Consider the following 18,779-nt stretch of genomic DNA (forward strand, 5'->3'; position numbering starts at 1 on the left):
AAATTCAACTCCTCACTGCGACCTGGGTTCATATGCCAACCTTGCCTCTTGTGGGGCTCGTGGCACGGGGGGATTGCCTTTGTTCCTCCATCCGTGAAACCACAAGAATGGCTGTGCATCTCACACTCATTCCTATGAAATAAGGGTCTTCATCCTGGCGGAGCTGTTTTTCTAAGGCTGACAACTTTATCTTGCGGGAGGGAGGGAGGGGGCATTGAGGGATTTTATGTTTGGGGAATTAAATCCTGGAGTAAAAAGAACGCTAAAGTCAACACCTAAGGAACCTGTTTGAGGAAAGTCAGAGTGTGTGTGTGTGTGTGTGTGTGTGTGTGTGTGTGTGTGTGTTTCAGAAGCACCAGCCTACAAGGAGGGAGAGGGAGGGAGAGGGAGGGAGAGGTTATGGGCAAGCAGAAAGCTTAAAGAGAAAAGCCCAGGGGTATCTGTGGGAAACCTCGTAGTGCTCAAGACCATGGGTCTTGCTTGCTGAGCAATTCTGGAATTCTGTGTCTCCTTTAACTGTGTTTCTCAGGGAGACCCCAGCTGAGTGAAGAATCAGGATTTTCCTGCTTTGTAGGGGAGATGTTGAGATGTAACTGAATAGAATCAGAAGCCTAGAGAGAGGGTTCATGATCCCAGGAAGGACCCTCTCAGATGAGGAAGAGTGGTCCATTAGATGTGGCTGTGGGCTGCAGGGGTCCTCTACACTCCCACTTGGTTAGCACTGGGGTCTCCAGACTCCTGTAGTGGAGTACAAGCTCCTGTTTGCGCTTCGGCACATCCTGTACCATCCCAGAAGTCCCTGGTAGGCAGAGATGCCTGCTGTCACCCGGCCACGTGGTGGAGTCCAGCTTCCCTCCCTCCCTCCTGTCATTTCTGTCTGAGATGCTGCTGTGAACTGCTCTTTCCTTCCACCTCTGCTCCCTCCTAGGAGATGCAACCAGGGCACAGGGAACTCCAGATGAGCCTTGATGGGCAGAGGCTTAGTAGTCCAAGCGGCCCTGCCTGTTCCCACTGCAAGGGCATGGCATGTGTTCTGCTGGGACCTCAGTTTTTCTCCGTGGGTTCCCCTCTTCCCTGGAGGGGTTTCTTTTACACTGTACTTCAGCCAATCTCTACGCTGCTCCCTGCCATCTCCCAGGACGATGCAGGCTTCTCCTTCTGGGCACTCAGCTTCCCACTCACCATCAGAACGGAGCCGAGACTCTCTGCCAAATCACTTGGCTCTCTCAGATTCCTTTTAGCTACTCACTGTAATTTAGGTGTGGCCGCCGGCTCTTCCTGCTCCTCTCAATCTCTCTTTTCCTTGCCCTTCAAACCTATCGGTTCCCAGGACACATTTCATGTCTTGTACCATATGGCGCATTCCAGGAAATTAGCGAGGGATGGAACACACATGGTTAATTCTCTATTCTTATTAACTCATTTGCGAGTCCCTTTTTATTCCTTCCAACCCTATCGTGTTTCCCTCAGCTACAGTTAACATTCCTGCCCAGAATTACCATCCCTGTTTTGGGGAAGAGGGTCAGATTCTCCTGTGTTTTCTTTCTAGCTGGCAAGGAACAGGCATACGTATGCATTAGACTGAGACCAAGATCTGCTGTTCTGTTCCCCTTGGTTGACCGTTACTGTCTTTGGTCCCCTGTTTCGGTGGACATGCCACAGAGATGGGAGAGTGGGGAGCTCTGAAGATCCCACTTCTGGGGGTGTGGGGAGGGCTCTCATTTCCTGAGAGGGGGCTGACACCCTCAGTTGTAGCCTCCGAGTGTGGACTCTGTAAATCATCTACAGTTCGGGAGTTTTACTCCATTGGTTTACTCTGACCATACATCTCTGAGCTGAGTGTGGTTTTCCCCTATTTGAATTCCCCCTTCTCATCTCTGTTCTGGGTTCCACTTCTCTCTTATTTCTTCTCCCATGTCTTTCTGTCTTGGGGAACTTTTCTATTTAAAATGAATTCTCCATTTGTTCTAGAAAGTCTCTTTGCTCCTCGAAGTAAAGCACCATTCACTGGAAAAAAGTGAGGAAAAAAATTAACAGGAAAGGTGTATTAAATGGTGTGTGTGTGTGTGTGTGTCTAAGCCAGGACTAGCACCACCCAGAACTACCTGCCTGACAGGCATGACGGGCTACCAGCATGGTTCAGAACTTCCAAGTAGACAAAGCAAAAATAAGGCTCCCAGTCAGTGTAACCTGGTTCCCCATGCAGATAAAAACAAACCAAGCTCCCCTAAGAATAACAAACATTCTTGACTTGAACCCTAGAAGCTGAGCGCTGAGCGAGGGGCTGCTGTCTCTGTTTCTTTGGCTTCTCCTTCTGTGCTTTGCCTTCCCACCCCGTGAGTCCAGGCCAGGAGCTGACACTTTTTGTATTCTCTCTCCATGCAAGCCCTGGCTCTGGCCTGACATTGGGCTGCACCCTCCCGGTCTCCCTTATATTGACTCCCGTTCTCTCTGCACCCCAAGCCTGTTTCTTCTCTTTCTATTTCTCTGGAAAGGCCCATGAAGCTTTGCTGCAGGCCCAGGCCCATGTCATGACGTTTTCTGGCCCTATGTGTCTGTGCGGGTTGCAGGCACTCTAGTCTTAGGATAGGGCTAATTCGATCTTTCTGTGAGGGGTCAGATAGGAAAAAGTGTGGATTGGGCAAACTGTACGAACTGTCTCTTAACTCGACTCAGCAAGGTCCTTGGAATCTCTGAGCACTCCGGAAAATCCACAAACAATTGCATGTGGCTGTGTTCAACAAAACGTTATCTGTGGATCCTGAAATACTAACTTCACACCCTTTTGCTATGTTACAAAATATTTTTTCTTTTCACTCCCCCTCCCTGCCCTTCAATTATCTATCCAAAAAAATAAAATAAAATAAAGATCAACGTTAGCTTAGGACAACATACATATGGGCAGTGAGCAGTGGGCTCACTCTGGAATGTTGCCATTTCTCATGTAGTCTCTGGACTCCAGTCTGCGAAGAGGAGATTGAAACAATACCTTCCCCTGTAACATTGTCGCATCAGTTAAACACTTGCTTGCACACCGAGGGAGCTCTTAGCTCCCAGCACCTAACTAGGGCAGCTGTGGCTGCGGTTTCTGTGGCTGCCCTCTGCTGCGGGCCTTTCCCACTGATAGAGAGGCGTGTGCTGCCCTCTGCTGGTAGGAAGAGAAACCAGTCCCGGAAAAGCTGGAGGATCTGCAAACTTTGGAAGACTTGGAAATCTTGACTTGGGAGTTCCAAAGCAAACCATGTCTCCAAGCTACCTTCCATATTTAGGGAAGGATATGCCTACCAGGCCTGACAGACCCTGACAAGCTGCACCCAGTCTGTCTCTTGCTTTCTCTCCCACTGCTCTGAACCTTTACGAACTTCTTTGGCCTAAAACAGAGAAATATTGAAAAGGTTTTGAGCAGCTTGGGAGGGCCATTAGTTTAGAACTAACGAGTCCCTTTATCAAAGCCCGCACCTGCCCCTGAGTGTCATGAATGCACACTGCTGTTGGGGACAGAAGCCAGCTTAACTCCCAACCCCCCCCCCCCAATTCCCAGAATGTGGCAAGCCACAGTAAAAATAGTATGTGTGTGTTCAGTACACCAAAAGCAAGACACTTGAATCTCCCCTTCCTCCCAGCGTCCTCTCATACCCTGGCCCCAGTGTGATAGCCTGGCTTTTCTAGGCCTGTGCCCAGCCTCTACCTACTCAACCCCCTAATCTCCAGGGTCTGGAAAAAAGATAAAAGAACGGACTTAAAGATAACAGGAATAGTGGGGAATATGGGCGCAGAGGCCCTGCAGGGGTCAGGCAGGGTTGTGTCTGGAGGCTTCATATTCATTCCGTTGGGAATACTTGCTGCTACCGCTAGAGATCAAGACTAGGTACCAACTTGGAACAACAGACTTCAGGCTGAAAGAAGCCCTGAGTGGAGGTGAGGCGGGCTGCCATCATGTGGTTATCTTTGGGTTCCTGGGTGGCCAGACCCTCCAAGGTTCTCCTTCCAAAATAAGCAGGTCGGCCACAGAGGAACTCTCCGGGCTGCCTGGCCCTGGATCCCCTGCCCGCCACTTGCCAGATCCTGATATTTTGTTGGTTGGTTAGGTTAACATTGTGCTTTGATTAGCATTCTTGCAAGTAAAAACAAACAACCCAAGCGCTGTGGGACCCACCTCCAAGATTTGGCAGGCCCCACGCCCTTAGTCTTTTCTTCCACGAGGGTCTTGGAGGCTGAGAGCGAGAGGGGCGTGACTTCCTGTGGCACCTCCCAGGAGCTGCCCAGAGGTTCCCCCTAGAGAGTCTTTGGTTTGGTTCCTTATTGAGGAGGCCTCTGTGATTTTAATTTTAACAAAGTTTGTTCCAGAAGCAAAATGAATCCTTGGGTAGTAGTGAGGAAGGTGGTCGGCAGTGGTGTGAGGGTGTTGAATGGGGCTGGCTCTGGTGGGAGGAGGGGGGGAGGAGTGGTGGGTCCTGCGTGGGTGGGCTCATTCATTAGTGAGATTTTGCTGTGTGGGCTCCTGGACTAGGGTAGAGTGCAGACCACCAACGCCATTCGTGTGGAGGAATTTCCTGCTGTCTGACCAGAAAGAGTTCTGCTGGCCTAGTCTGGCCTCAGATCAACACCTAGGGAATAAAGGAACGTTAGATGAACGATTTGCACAAAACTTGTATGTTCCTTTACCTGTGGCTAGTGTTGCCTCACCATGGGTGACAGATCTCTTAAATTTGTGCAGTCTACAAACAAGTTTCTTAACCCCCTCCCCTCTTTCTACACACACACACACACACACACACACACACACACACACACACACTAGCAAAGTCCTCACACACCCTCCTTACATATTGTATTAAGTAGATCTCAACTAAACAGAAAAAATTCTTCCATTCACTTATTTCAGGGTGACACAACACATTGGATGAGATCTTCCCGGGAAGACGATTTCTCTTGCTTTTTTTAAAATTTAATTTAATTTATTTATTTTTGCATCCTTTAGTTGCCTGTAGTTTCTGCTGCTGCAGGGTTGAGACCCCGTGGGCTTCCTGTTGCCCACTTTAGCGTGCCTGTTACTGCTGTCTTTATGTTTATGTCCAGCCAGTCGTGTTGAAAAGTGGCTTTGAATGACCATGTAGGACAGCTTCATTTGAGGACAGTGCATTTTTAGAGTGACACAAAGTGGTTTCGAATCTCTGGACAAGAATGGCACATGAGCCCTGCTTATTTAAACTCCTTCATTCCTGGGTGGTTATATCTCCAGGCTGCTCAATTGTCTTCTGGGGCCAACCTTGTTCTCTGCTTCCTGGTTTTGGTAAACCGGTGGTTTTCTTTTCAACAAACAGAGAGGATGGCAGGAATAGTTCCAGCATCACCTGCGACTTTAGCATCTTTAGCTGAATGTCCCCACGAGGGGAGCTATGAAGGAGTTACCTAAGCAATGGGTCTGAAGTAAGCGTTAGGGTTCCCAAGCCATCACACTGCTGCTACTCATCCTGATGGCACTCTGCAGAACAGGGCGTGTCTTGTTCACGGTCATCCCCAGAGGCCGCCTCAGCCCCTAGCTTGAGACATGTGCTCAATCAGGCTCCACTAAGAAGGAGGTGGGGAGCTGGCTCCATAGGTTAGAGCATTTGCTGGTGCTAAGTTTGTATCCTCAGATACCTGTGTGAAAGAGCAAGGCATGGCAGGGTGAGCCTATACCTGCACCCCTGGGGAATGGAGACAGGAGCATTCTGAGAGCTCCTAGGCCATTTGGCGTTGTCTGCAGTAAAGCAGAAAGCGGTAGAGTAGAATCCCCTGACACCCCCTTCTGGCCTCTGCATGTGTGCACATGGATATTCTCAAGTGCACACATATACAGACATACCGCACACATCCCTCCCCCTCCATCCCATCCTGGGAGCTGTACAGAGTGCTAGAATACAAATAGAACCACCAGCTATTCCAGTGCCTCCAAGTACTGATAAAGGGCATGTTTTCCTTTGTGTAATAGAAACCTGACTACAGGAGCTAAAGCAAACGTTTCTCCTCTTTGACTCAGCCAGACCTCCGAAGCGTGTTACTGTGCACCATGCCCTGTCCTGGGTGTTCTCCACAATGTTTATTAGCACGTCTTAGCAGGAGTTTGCTTTTCTCATATGACAAGAACTTGAAAGAACAGCATGTCCCAGGCTAACGTGACAGCTTACAGAAACAGTGGACTCAGGTCCTCGGACTTCCTGGTTCTCCATGGCCAGTCTGTGGCTCTGTGTATGCGTGCACATGTGTGGACACATACACATGTGTGTTTGCCTTTGGTATGCATGTTGTATGGTAGGAGTATGTGAATGTGCAGGTATGGCATCCTTGCACACACACACAAAGCTGGAGTAGCATGTCTGATGTCTTCCCTTCTCACTACACCTTGTTACTTTGAGACAATTGCTCACAGAACTAGAAGTTTGCCCTTTTAGACACAGTGGCTAGCTAGCCCTGGACTTCCAGAATATACCCATCTTTGCTCCACCCCCACCTCTGTGCTGTGCTGAGATGAGTTTTTTTTTTTTTAAATAGATGTTGGGGATTTGAACTCAGGCCCTAGTGCTTATATCCATGGAGCCATCTCTCCAGGCCCCAGTGTTTGTTTTATATCTTCATCTCTCAAAGAGTAACTCTATACTGCATCTGAGTTTCTGGCATTGTCTTCTCCAGAAGCCTGGAGCTTACTCGCTACTTGTGTCTCATTAACCAGAGCTACCTGAGAGGGTGGCAGTCTGGGAAGATGGGTCTTTTTGGCAGGGCACTCTGCTATCCTAGGGAGGGGCAATATATGGGATTTTTTTTAATCAGTAACAAAGAAGAGAAGAGGGAGTTTGTGCATGTAATCCCTTTTCAAGTTAAGTTGGTTGTCCCATCTTCCCCCGATGGTGAACTCTCTGATCCAGCCATAAAGATACGTCATTTCCATGTACTTTTGGGTTAGTGAAGTTTGCCAGACTTTAGGAGACAGAAGTAGGATATCATGCTCAGAATTTGTTGCGTTCTCAGTTCAAACTTCAGAAGGCGCAGTCTCCTGTTGTAAGAATCATGCAACACGCATGGGTAGATGCAGTCCTCAAATTACAGGAGCAGGTGAGGCATAAGGAAATTACTCCAAGCAAGGCGGGGCGGGGAGGCTGGGTGTAGTTTGAGTGCACCTGAGAAATGTGGCAGTACCTATCAAGGCTGCTCTATCTTGTGGTGAGCAGGAGGAAGGCTCACTGTGGCCAGGCTGTGGCTAAAGAGTTATAAAGAACAGATCAGGCAGGTGGTGGTGGCACACACCTTTAAGGGAGGCAGAGGCAGGTGGATTTCTGAGTTCCAGGCCAGCCTGGTCTACAGAGTGAGTTCCAGGACAGCCAGGGCTACACAGAGAAACCCTGTCTTGAATAAAGAAAGAAACAAAGAAAGGAAAGGAAACCACTCAATGAGGACTGAGGGAGATGCTCCATGGGAAAAGTGCAAGCTTGGGACATGAAGACCCAAGCTTGGATTCCCAGCACCCACATTTTTAAAAAGTGTGTCATTTCACCACTGAGGAGGAAGACGCTGGGGCTTGCTGTCTAGCTAGTGTAGCCAAATGGCTAAGCTTTGGATTCAGGGAGAGACACTGTCCTTAAAAAGGAAGGTGAGAAATGACTGACTGAGGAAGACTCCCAACATTGACATCTGGCCTACAGAAGCATTGCACACATGCACACACACACACACACACACATGTGCCCATCCATATGATCATTTACTAAGTGTAAGAAAGGACTAAATTTGTCCAGGGTGACTTCCCAGGAAAATGAGTCAAGCACAACATCTGCCCAACAGAACCAGCGGGAGGGCTGCTATTTATTTTATTTTATGATTTATTTTTGTCTTGCATCTTTGATTAGCTTTTATGTTTGCCTTGGTCCTTAGACTCCAGAGCCCCTTCCGTGTCACACACAGTGTCACATGCTGCTGTCTGTGGGCCAGATACTGTCCCCTACAATCAGTGACTCAATTCTAATGCCCACTAACCCAAATGAGGTGCACCAGGCTGTCATCCCCACTTTGGAGATGAGAAGGCTGAGGCTCAGGTGTATAAAGCAGCTCACCTTGCCTGAACAAGGCAGAGCTAGGGTCACCAGCCCAGCAGCTGGCCCCAGGGCCTGTGCTCCTGACTTGAGTGTGTTCCACATTTAATCATTTAATCAATTATCCATTGTTTCAGAAGTCACGTGGTACTGAGTTTTCAGACAAGAGCAGGCCACTTAGAAAACTACGATCAAATCAGTTCATAAGCCAGCGAGTCCTCACTGAACACATACCATGTGTGTGTTCACCTAATACACTCAGCAGGCCCAGCTTCACCACGAACCCAGACTTCATCATCTATGAGGAACCAGGAAGTACCAAACGTCCTACACACTAGACACTGAACATAGGCAACTGAGAAAGAACGTATAGCGTATTCACCGAATCACCCAAACCAGACAAGGGCAGTGGCGGGGCGGTGGCTGTTTCTACATCTGCCAAGGTCTCTCATGCAAAAGATGTGGCCATTGGAGGATGAAGCAAGCCATAGGGAATGGAATCCCTTGGTATAAGTGCTCGTGGTGAGAAAGACAGGTGAGCAAGACCCAGGTCGATGCAGGAACAGATAACCAATATAATGACCGTCTCTCTGGGTAGCTCACCCCTTAAGTTTGAACATCCATGATAACCTAAACTGTGTCCTCACACTTAAAATTCACCGTTTGTAAAGTAACTGTAAACATCTCCTAGATTCCTCCCTGACTCAGTCAGCCTTGTGCATGACACTGGCGGCAGCAGCTGCTTCAGTCAGCAGATATGTCATTCCTTCTTTGATACGACTGATTTTTACAGCCATTTATGACTTTCTTGGCAGCCTAATAGGAAATACACACACACACACACACACACACACACACACACACACACACACACACACACACACACACACACACACGTTCCTACTGAAAAGGAAGGTAGTCTCTCTGCTTCAGGCCAGAAGGTGGCGCCACCGCCCCATGGCTGAAGTCAGTGCTGGCCACTAATCAGGAACATCGTGTCTCTCTCTCTCTCTCTCTCTCTCTCTCTCTCTCTCTCTCTCTCTCTCTCTCTGTCTCTCTCTCTCCCCCCCTCCCTCCCTCCCCCATCCTGCTTCTTCCACCACTAATAAATAAACACGTGAGAGGCTTGCATGGTACGGGTTGTATGGAGCCCTTAATTTGAAGAAGTAAAAGTGACATTTTTTTTTTCTCTACGAATGTACTGTGGCTTTGAGGAGATTTACAAAAATATCTGCACCTGGAACTTGTCTATATCGTCAATATCATCCTTCAAAAATGTCTTGTATGAGCAGCATGCTGAAATTGCCCCAAATTCCTCACCACAACCATGATTTAAACACAGTAAAACAACCACCAAAGACTCTGTCTTTTAAATACAAAGTGTGTGTGTGCTGTTGGGTACTGTCCACATAAATGCCTGCTAACAATAAGCTGGCCTGTGGAGCTACATGAAAAAGATCTTCTCTTCAAAGCACTGATTCCTCTATAAAGCTCAGAGAATTGGCTTCATAGAGAATGTGTTTTCCTTAAAGGAAAGTCCCCTGTTTCCTTGGGGACATATCCGAGAGGGTTCTGTTCACTCTGTGACTTTTGGGGTGGAGGACCCATAGTGTCCAGCATCCTAAATACTTAAGGGGATCATTTTATCCTTCATCCAGGGAAGAATTTCTTTCCAGAGCAAAGAGTTCCCACCATGGCAGAAGGAACTGCAGATTCCCCATTAGTCTGTTGACCCCTCCCAGGCATGGCAGGGACCTGGGGTGAGGGCCATGGCATCTTGCTTCAGTTTGTCTTCTCGCCATTTGTATTTAAGCCACTGTCTGGACATGGAGACCGGGGCATTGCTTTCCATAGATGAGTTCCTGGCTCTCCCAGAGCTGGGTTTGACTTGTTGACACATACTTTGCTGGCCAATGGAGCGTGCCCAGGGGTATTGGTCTGATGGTAGTTGTGGGCTCAAATTCTCCAAGGGATCAGACCAAGAATGTTGAACACAGACAGGAGAAAATAAGGCAGGACCTTAGGGGATGATTCCAGACAATGGTAGGTTCAACTCTGAATGCATGTGTCATCCTCCAGTATCCCCCAGGATCCCCCTTGGGCCCAGGAAGTTCTAGTGTTCAAAACTTTCCTTCCCACACCCAACCGTCTGCCTTGAGTTGACCTCCAGTTTGCTCAGTATACCAGTCTTCACATAACACCTGAGTTCGAGTCGTAATAATGATCCTAAGTTAGATCTTCTGCTAGGTCCTCACTCCGCTTCAGACCCTGCAGAAGTTGCCTGACAGCAGCCAGGAAACAGGCATTGCTAACAGCAGAATTCAAGGCAAGTTATTTGTGAGTGACAGACACGTCATGGAAGGTTGTCACCTGTTGCATTGGACCCCCCAATGGCAGCCTTGGTGCTTGGTTCTGACACCCCTGACCCAGGTTCTGGTTCTCTGTCCTTTGTGGACCCTGATGATGTGTGAACGTAGCCAGAGGCCCAGATTCAACGAAGGAAGCTACCACCCCTCCAAGTAAGCCCTTTCCTCTCTTCTAGAATCCTGTTCCAGCTCTGACCTAGTGGCTCTGAGGACCTCATGCTTTGTGAGTCAGAGAAGTCATCGGAGACCTCTCACTTTATCTGCTGGGTCCTCTCCTGTGGGCAGCTGAACCCCACAGTCTACCTGTTTCCCATCTGACCCCTTACTCAGATAACCTGACTAAGGCTGAGTCCCTAAACCTGTACAGTGACTACAAACCTTATGTGAGGCTTCACATACTGGAGGCAGAGAGGGACCACACTGGCAACCACAAAGATGAACATCTATAAAGATCTCCTTACAGCGTCTCTGACTTCCTCAATGTGACACTACTAATATGTCACTGGCCAGCCTCCTCTCCATCCCCTCTGTTCTTCGTGGACATGAACTATTCCAGCAGCAGTTCCGAGTCCCCTGGATGTTTGGTTCAGAACAATTCAGCTCTTCTACATCTCCTCCTATGTAATAGCAGGACACAAGAAAAAAAAATAGCTTCCTCCAAAAGGTGACAGAGAAGGGATGTCAAATTCTTCTTATTGGATATTTTTTAAATCTCCATCACCCGGCCTCATTTATGTTTTTAACTCTCAGATGTCAACAAGGTGTGGAATCATTTCTCTTGTGTTTCCAACAGTATGATGGCTAGAGACTCCCACTTGAGTCTCCCTCAAACCACATCCGACTTTAGTGCCTCTTTCTTTTATACTCACATGCGCTCTGATGAGAAGTAGACATTTTAGCCAGTTCTCCAGTACTTCACAGTGTCTCCATATTTCATCCTTCACAGAGAAAATCCAAGCCGGGTTTTTCACTTTTCCTTACACAGCATTGGCCCCCAGCACAGGCAAGGCCTCTGTTGTTCAGAAAGGATGTGGGTGACTCTGCCAGGCTCCATACTAGCTGACCACTTCTTCTAGACCATTCTGGATGACTGGAAGCTTCTAGACCATTCTGGATGACTGGAAGCTTCTAGACCATTCTGGATGACTGGAAGCTTCTAGACCATTCTGGATGACTGGAAGCATTGAGAGTCTACTGAAACCCAACAGTTAAAAGCAGGATGCAAATGTGTCCTCAGATTTGTTGGAAGGTATGGTATAAGGAAATAATGTTTCCTTTGCAAGGAGCTAGAGATGTACAGGCAGTCTGTAGCTGGTGATAGAACACATAGGTACCCAGTGGAATAGCCCTTGGCACTCACAGTGGTCTGCAGAGTGGGAGAGTTTGAGTCCTGAGATCAAATGTCTCAGATTTTAAAACCAGGTTTTTGCTCCTGACATGTATGTATATTTGGAGCTAATATTATGAAAAATATTTTTTCTTTACATTTCTGAGAATATGTAATTCAAGTTATACATATTTCAACTTGAGAGATTAGGATATTTAAAAAAGGATCTCTGTCTCTATCTCTCTGTCTCTGTCTGTCTGTCTGTCTGTCTGTCTCTCTGTCTCTGTCTGTGTGTGTGTGTGAGGGGGGAACAGAGGTCAACTTCCGAAATTTTCTTCTATGGATTGTTTTTTAATATAGAGTCTTTTCTGTGAACCTGGGCTTACTTTCTCAACTAGCTGGTCAGTAATCTCAAGAGATGCCCTGCCCCCATCCCCTGGTGAGCTGGGGTTACACACTAGTGCCTGAGTTTTACATGGGTATTGATGAGCCAAACTGAAGGCAAGCCTATCCCTACTGAGACATCTCTCCAGCCCCATTTTAACTAAGATTCTAAGGTCAGGGTGGATATCAGTTTTGGTGTTTAATTCTGGGGTACGGCATACCTACCTACTTGCCTGAGATTTTCTAAATTCTAGCCTTTCTTTTAAGTTTTCACCCACCAAGAACCCTATCTGGAGAGCTCACAGAGGACAGACAACCCTTCTGTTCATGCTCCCAAGCAAAGTAGATTTGCTGCTGTGCTGTCGCTAGACTGCTTGGCATAGAACAGCTGAAAGGGAGGCTCAGAGCAGGGTTTCTCAATCTCTGGGTCGAGACCCCTTTGGGGATGGAATAATGTTTTCACAGCAGGCGCCTATGACCATCTGCACATAAAATATTTACATTAGCGTTCATAACAGCAGCAAAATTTCAGTTATGACGTAGCAAAGAAAGTAATTTTATGGCTGGGGGGGTGTCAATAAAACATGAGGAACTGTATTAAAGGGTTGCAGCATTGGGAAAGGTTGGGAACCACACTGCCTTAGAGGATTCGTGGATGAAGAAAAACTGAGAGAGGTAGGAAAGCCAGCCGCCTGGATATGTGTCTAAGAGACCCATGTAATGCTTTGCTTGGAACGCCTTCCAGCAAGTAGGGGAGACCTGTATACAACTCACCTTTAGAGTCAGCATCTCCATGTTCATGCTAGAAAGAAGTCAAGCCTTGCATTAGCTCCCACCCCCACCCAGTGCCATGAGGTAACAAGCATCCTCCCCACCCAGCCTCACTGACACATGGAGAAGAGCAAGGGAGAGACAGTCTGTCTGAGAAACGGAGCACGTCTATGCAAAAGAGACTGAGAATTCTCTAGGGGGACTATTACATCAGACTAGCTTATAATCCAGAAGAGATTAATAAATTGTTATTTTCCCATTGCTCAGGGCATAGAATCCCATGAGGAAGCATTTTTAAAAAAAGAGCATATGTTCACGTATACCTCAGGAGTGGTTTTAATGCTTCAAGAATGTGGCTGTGTATATATATGTATATACAATGTATATAATATATATATATATATATATATATATATATATATATATATATATGCAGATGTCCCTTGAGTATTTCTGTGACTCAGTTTCCTTCAGTGTCAAGTGAGAATAAATACTAACTTTTGTCCCTTCATGTATTAACGCAACAAAGACACCACACTCTGAAGTCCCTTTAGAAAACAGAGAGAGTGTTGCCTTCCTGCTGTGAGAACTATCCTTACAGGAGCACTGGATGGAGTGAAGGGAGAGGGGGAGGGGGGCACAACCTGGGGTCAGCACCTAGCAGCCATGATCTCCTTTCCACATAAGAGCTGGGCATATACCCAGGTAGGCTGCAGACCTCTGTCAGAGGTGGGCCTTGATTCCTTTCTTAAACAAAATTTTAATCTGTGTGTATGAATATTTTGCATGCATGTATGTCTGCGCTGGATTCACACAGTGTCTGCAGAGGGCAGAGAAGGGCATCGAATCCCCTGAACTGGAGTTCTGGCCATTTGTTAGTCACAGCATAGGTGCCAAACCTTGAATCCAAGTCCTCTGCAAGAGCAGCTGGTGCTGTTAAGCACTGAGACATCTCTTTCCCTAATTTATTTTTTAAGGCTTTTTATTTGTGTTTATATGAATATGTGTGTGTGTGTGTGTGTGTGTGTGTGTGTGTGTGTGTAACACATGCATACCTGGAGAAGTACACATGACAGAGAAAGATCCACAGGAGAACCTACAGAGCTTCTGATCCCAGACCTGCTTTCCGTCTTCCCAAAGTGTACCCTCTCTGTGTGGATTCTGAGATTCAGAGGTGCTTCTGGCCTGATGCTCATCAGTTCACTTGCTCTGCCCAGATGCTGGCAAACCAGGACTGAGCCTTGCTTGAGGAACTTGATGGAAGCTGGGTTGGAATCGCAGCTCCTGTTACTCATTCAGCCCCCCATGCCTTGCTAAGACTATATTCCATTCCCAACTCATTATTTCTCTGTGACGAGAAAACAATATTGGTTCTTATGTAATAGCAGCCTCAATGAATCTGGAAACCATCACGGAATGGGTGGATTTTTTCCCCCTTCTTAAAAAAAAAAAGAGAGAGAGAGAAATAAATTGAGATTGTTTTCATATGGCTGAGAATATTTATGAACTCTTTCCCCTTTTTCCTCATTGCATATTTTTTACCCAGTGCATTTGTGTGTCAGACAAAATAAATCTTTATGGGGAGCAGAGGCAGAGAGGGGACCAGAGCAATTAAAAGTCTGGGTGCCCATCAAGTTCATGGGACATTAGCCATCATGGGTCAGTGGGTGCTGTAGTCTGTCTGAGGTTAGTAACCCCAGCCAGCATCTCTAAGGAAGTCTTTCAGAGGCAAAATTTCAAACATGCACTCTGGAGGAGTTCATATTGCCTCGTCATCCTCGTCTCTTTCCTATCCCTTTTACCAGAGTATTTTCATGACCTGAATGCCATCAACCAAAAGAGATCATTTAGTCTTGTAGCTCCAGGACTGAGCCAGCAGAAAGGAGGGAGGAAGCTGGAAGAGAGTGTGCAGGTACTGCCTCCGCTGCCTTGTCTGTCTGGATGTGTCTCAGCATATAGGTGTGGCGGGTCTGTTTCCCTCGAGGCCATTCCTTTCTACACAGCTTGTCACCCAGGAGGGAGCCAGGGACTTAGTGATGACTATTAACTAAGCCATTAAACATAACAAGGGAGAGTGCATGGTGCCACATGCCTTCAATCTTAGCACGAGGGAGGTAGAAACAAGAGGGTCCAAAGTTCAAGGTCAACTGTAACCAGTTATTGAGGCCAGTTCTATGAATTATATAAGGCCAGTCTAAGCCTCATAATAAGTCCCCCAAACAATTTAAAATATAAATGAGGGAGCAAGGGAAAGAAAGCCTGACTTCTGAGTCTTGCCTTCAGAACTGAGGCACTTCAAGACAGCCCATTCTCTGTTGCATCTTGGAATGTTGAAGAATATACTGACTGGAGAGAAGGATCTGGACAGAAGGACACCAGCTGAGCTGAGTCACAAAATAACAGTGATAACCATTGACCAATCTGGTACAGCCCAGACCCTTATACTGGGAACTCCCCTTCCACTGCCTGAGTTGAGTGAGACTACAAAGGGCCATGTGAGACCTAGAGATCCTCGTTGTCATTAGTAACTTGAGGAAACTGTCATTCAATAGGTAAGGAGCCACAGAGAGGGACCAGGGTCAGAGAGGCACAGAGGGGATTTAAGGTGCCTAAAACTAATTCAATAAACATCACTAAGGCAGTGAACAAAATCATACCTGAGCCCTTGAGGAAAACTCTTCAGTTAAGGGACCTTGATGCTCTAGCCTTAACAGTGAGTCTACTCTGGGGAAAATCCTAATCGAGGGTAGCTGCAGTTCACCTGGCTTCTTTCCTGCTTCTCATCTTGTGTCTCTACCATGATTAACATGAACTCCAACCTCAACGCTCCTGATCAGGAATACAGAACTACAGGTTAAGTGACTGACCAACAGGGAGCGAGATCAGAATGCACACGCCGTGTGTTGTGTTGCAGTAATGATGCAAGGACACAATTAGACTTGTTACTAAATTTTAGCCCTTCCATTTCTAGAGCTTGTTTGATGGACAGTTGAAATCTCTCCAGACCTAGTCTTCTAAGGTCTCCATCATTGCCTCAGGCCTCTTTGCCCAATTTCTTTGGTCTTCCAGGCCTCCAAAGAGTTGTTTGAAGTCAGGAATTGAAAAATGTCTTCTTTTCCTTTGCACATTCCTTCATATCCCTTGGACAATGCAACTGGCCAAATTTTAACAGCTCTACCCTGTGTAATTGTCATTTTTAAAAATGCCAACTTGCATTTGCCTGGGAAGAGAGTTTCAGCTTAGGATTTACTTCGATCAGGTTGACCAGGAATTATCCTGATTATTGATATGAAAAGATCTAGTCTACTGTGGGTGGCGCCATTCCCTAGGCAGAGGGAATATTTGTTTCTCTCTGCTCATGACTATGGATGTGATATGATCAGTTGTCTCAGGCTCTTCTTGCCTCTGTGACCTCCCTGCAAAGATGATCAGCAAGTCCTCACCTCCATTACCTTCTATCAGTATGTTTTAGCAGGACAACAGAAACTAACCGAAAATATTGTGTTATATTTTTCCTGTTCCCACTGTGATTGGTTTTTTGCCCCACTCTATCCCTGAAAGGGCTAAAGAGGTTTAAGTAAGCAAACAAACCCAGCCTGAAATGCGATCACATTGGGGAGAAAAGCATAATAAGTATTGTCTAGTACCCACCCTCTGTTTTAGCCCTTGAATAGTCTGGTAATCCCATCACAGTCTAGACAATCGCTGAAGGGAATTCAAGCATTTTTCCCAGCCCTTCTCACTCTGTTCTCCCAAACTGGAAACACAAAGCAGATGATGAAGAGGAGTTCAAATGCCACACCAGGGAGAAGGAAGCATTGAGAAAGCCTCTAGCAGGTTTCCAAACATTCCAGGAAGTGTTCAGTGCCATTGTCTCAGCCTGGGGTCCCTCCATTGTCTCAAACAAAAGGTCTCCTATGCAGAAACAAAAGTGGGTTATGTGGGAGTGGCTAATTAATGGAAGACACATCTGGGACTTCACGAGAAGGATAACAGGCCTCCCAGCTTCTTGGGGTGCCAATGTCCCTCTTGTATTTGCTGCCACGTGGAGCAGCTGGGACTCCTGTGAGCTCATTGTACTCAGGAGCATATTGTATATCAGAGTCTTGGTGGGGTTGAGGAGCAGGGCTGATGTCACAGGTACATCACAGGGACATTAATGACATCCATCTATTCTACAACGACCCTGAGGATTCAGGTGTAAAATTTCCAGGTCACCCCTCTGTGACCAAGAGGGTCTATGCTTCTGTGGGTTTGAATGAATTATTTGCTAATTAATCAGGACAAGACTATAAAGGTCTTCTGCCACTTCATCATCCTTTAGGTGTTGTTTCTTTGAGGTTACAGAGGCCAAAAGAGGACGTTAGATTCCCTAGACCTAGAGTTACAGGTGGCCATCAGTTGCCTGACGTTAGATTCCCTAGACCTAGAGTTACAGGTGGCCATCAGTTGCCTGACGTTAGATTCCCTAGACCTAGAGTTACAGGTGGCCATCAGTTGCCTGACGTTAGATTCCCTAGACCTAGAGTTACAGGTGGCCATCAGTTGCCTGACGTGAGTGTTGGGAAATAGATTCCAGTGGTTGGTATAGCAGCAACTTCCCTGAACCATTGCTCCAGGTCTAGGGTTTGTGTCCTTGTATAAAGTCACGCTATTAACCACCAGGAGTCTACTTGTATGTGTTGAAATGGCAGAGCAGTGACGAGAAGCGACTCAGCATAGTCTACGTCGAAGTGCCCATGAATGTTTTTGGCAAGAAGGAAACTGACTCTTCTTTTGCTCTCTCTTCCATGCCAGCCCTTGAGAGAGGTTTGACAAAGGCACTGAGGAAGCTGGATGACTACCTGAACAGCCCTCTGCCAGAGGAGATTGACACCAACACCCATGGGGACGAGAAGGGGTCCCAGCGCAAGTTCCTGGATGGGGATGAGCTGACCCTGGCCGACTGCAATCTGCTGCCCAAGCTGCATGTGGTCAAGGTAAGAGGTCTGTTCATGGATGCTAGCTTCATCTTAGGCCCAGCCAGTGGGGTGGATGCATCAAGGAGAGTAAGCAAAATCAAGAATTTGGGCTCTGAAGTCAGATCTATCAGGGATCCAAGGTCAGCCCTCACTTCTTGCTTGGTGAACAGCCTCTCTTAAGATTTAATTTTCTCAATTTTTTAAAAGAAGTGTATTTCTAGGTGTTTTACACACACACACATACATACGCACACACACAAACATGTACATATGTCTACATATATGTAAACATGTATACATGTCTATATATGTATGTGTATATATACATGTATATAGACATATACACATGCCTACACATATATGTCTACATATATATCTACATATATACATGTCTATACATGTATATGTGCATGTACATGTATATGTCTATGTATGTATGTATGTATGTATGTATACATACTATGTATGTGCCTGGTGCCCATGGAAGACAGAAGAGTGTATCAGATACTCTAGACCTGGAATTACAGATGGTTGTGAGCTGCCATATGGATGCTGAGAATTGAACCTGGATCTTTGGAAGAGTAGCCAGTGCTCTTAGCCACTGAGCCATGTCTCTAGCCCTTGAGCTTTCATTTTCATCTATAAAATAGTCATATATTGTTTGTTTCTAGGGTTGTTTTGAGACTGAGCATGATATGAAATTGCTCATTACACTATAGGGGTGGGATGTATAGTAAGTACAATGCCACTGTGTGTATAGTTGCATCACAACCTCTTGGAGTTATCCTACCTTGCTTTCATACCCGCATTAGATGGGTCCTCCTGGGTCTTCATACATCCCCATGCACAGACCCTGTAGAAGCTCCATATAGTACCTATCCATCAATCTTCCACTCTATTGTCT

The 18,779-nt window shown here is 46.6% G+C and overlaps 1 protein-coding gene across 2 annotated transcripts in view; it reads left to right on the forward strand.

The window, feature by feature from the left end:
* The window catches only part of Clic5 (chloride intracellular channel 5), a 149,718-nt gene that overhangs the window by 120,203 nt on the left and 10,736 nt on the right, over positions 1 to 18,779 (forward strand). For both annotated transcript variants that reach the window (XM_029471464.1, XM_021149513.2), the window contains exon 5: positions 17,712 to 17,893. In XM_029471464.1, the coding sequence (XP_029327324.1) occupies positions 17,712 to 17,893 (182 nt within the window). The remainder of the gene's footprint in view (positions 1 to 17,711; positions 17,894 to 18,779) is intronic.

Source organism: Mus caroli, chromosome 17 (assembly GCF_900094665.2).
Source record: "Mus caroli chromosome 17, CAROLI_EIJ_v1.1, whole genome shotgun sequence".
NCBI lineage: Eukaryota > Metazoa > Chordata > Mammalia > Rodentia > Muridae > Mus > Mus caroli.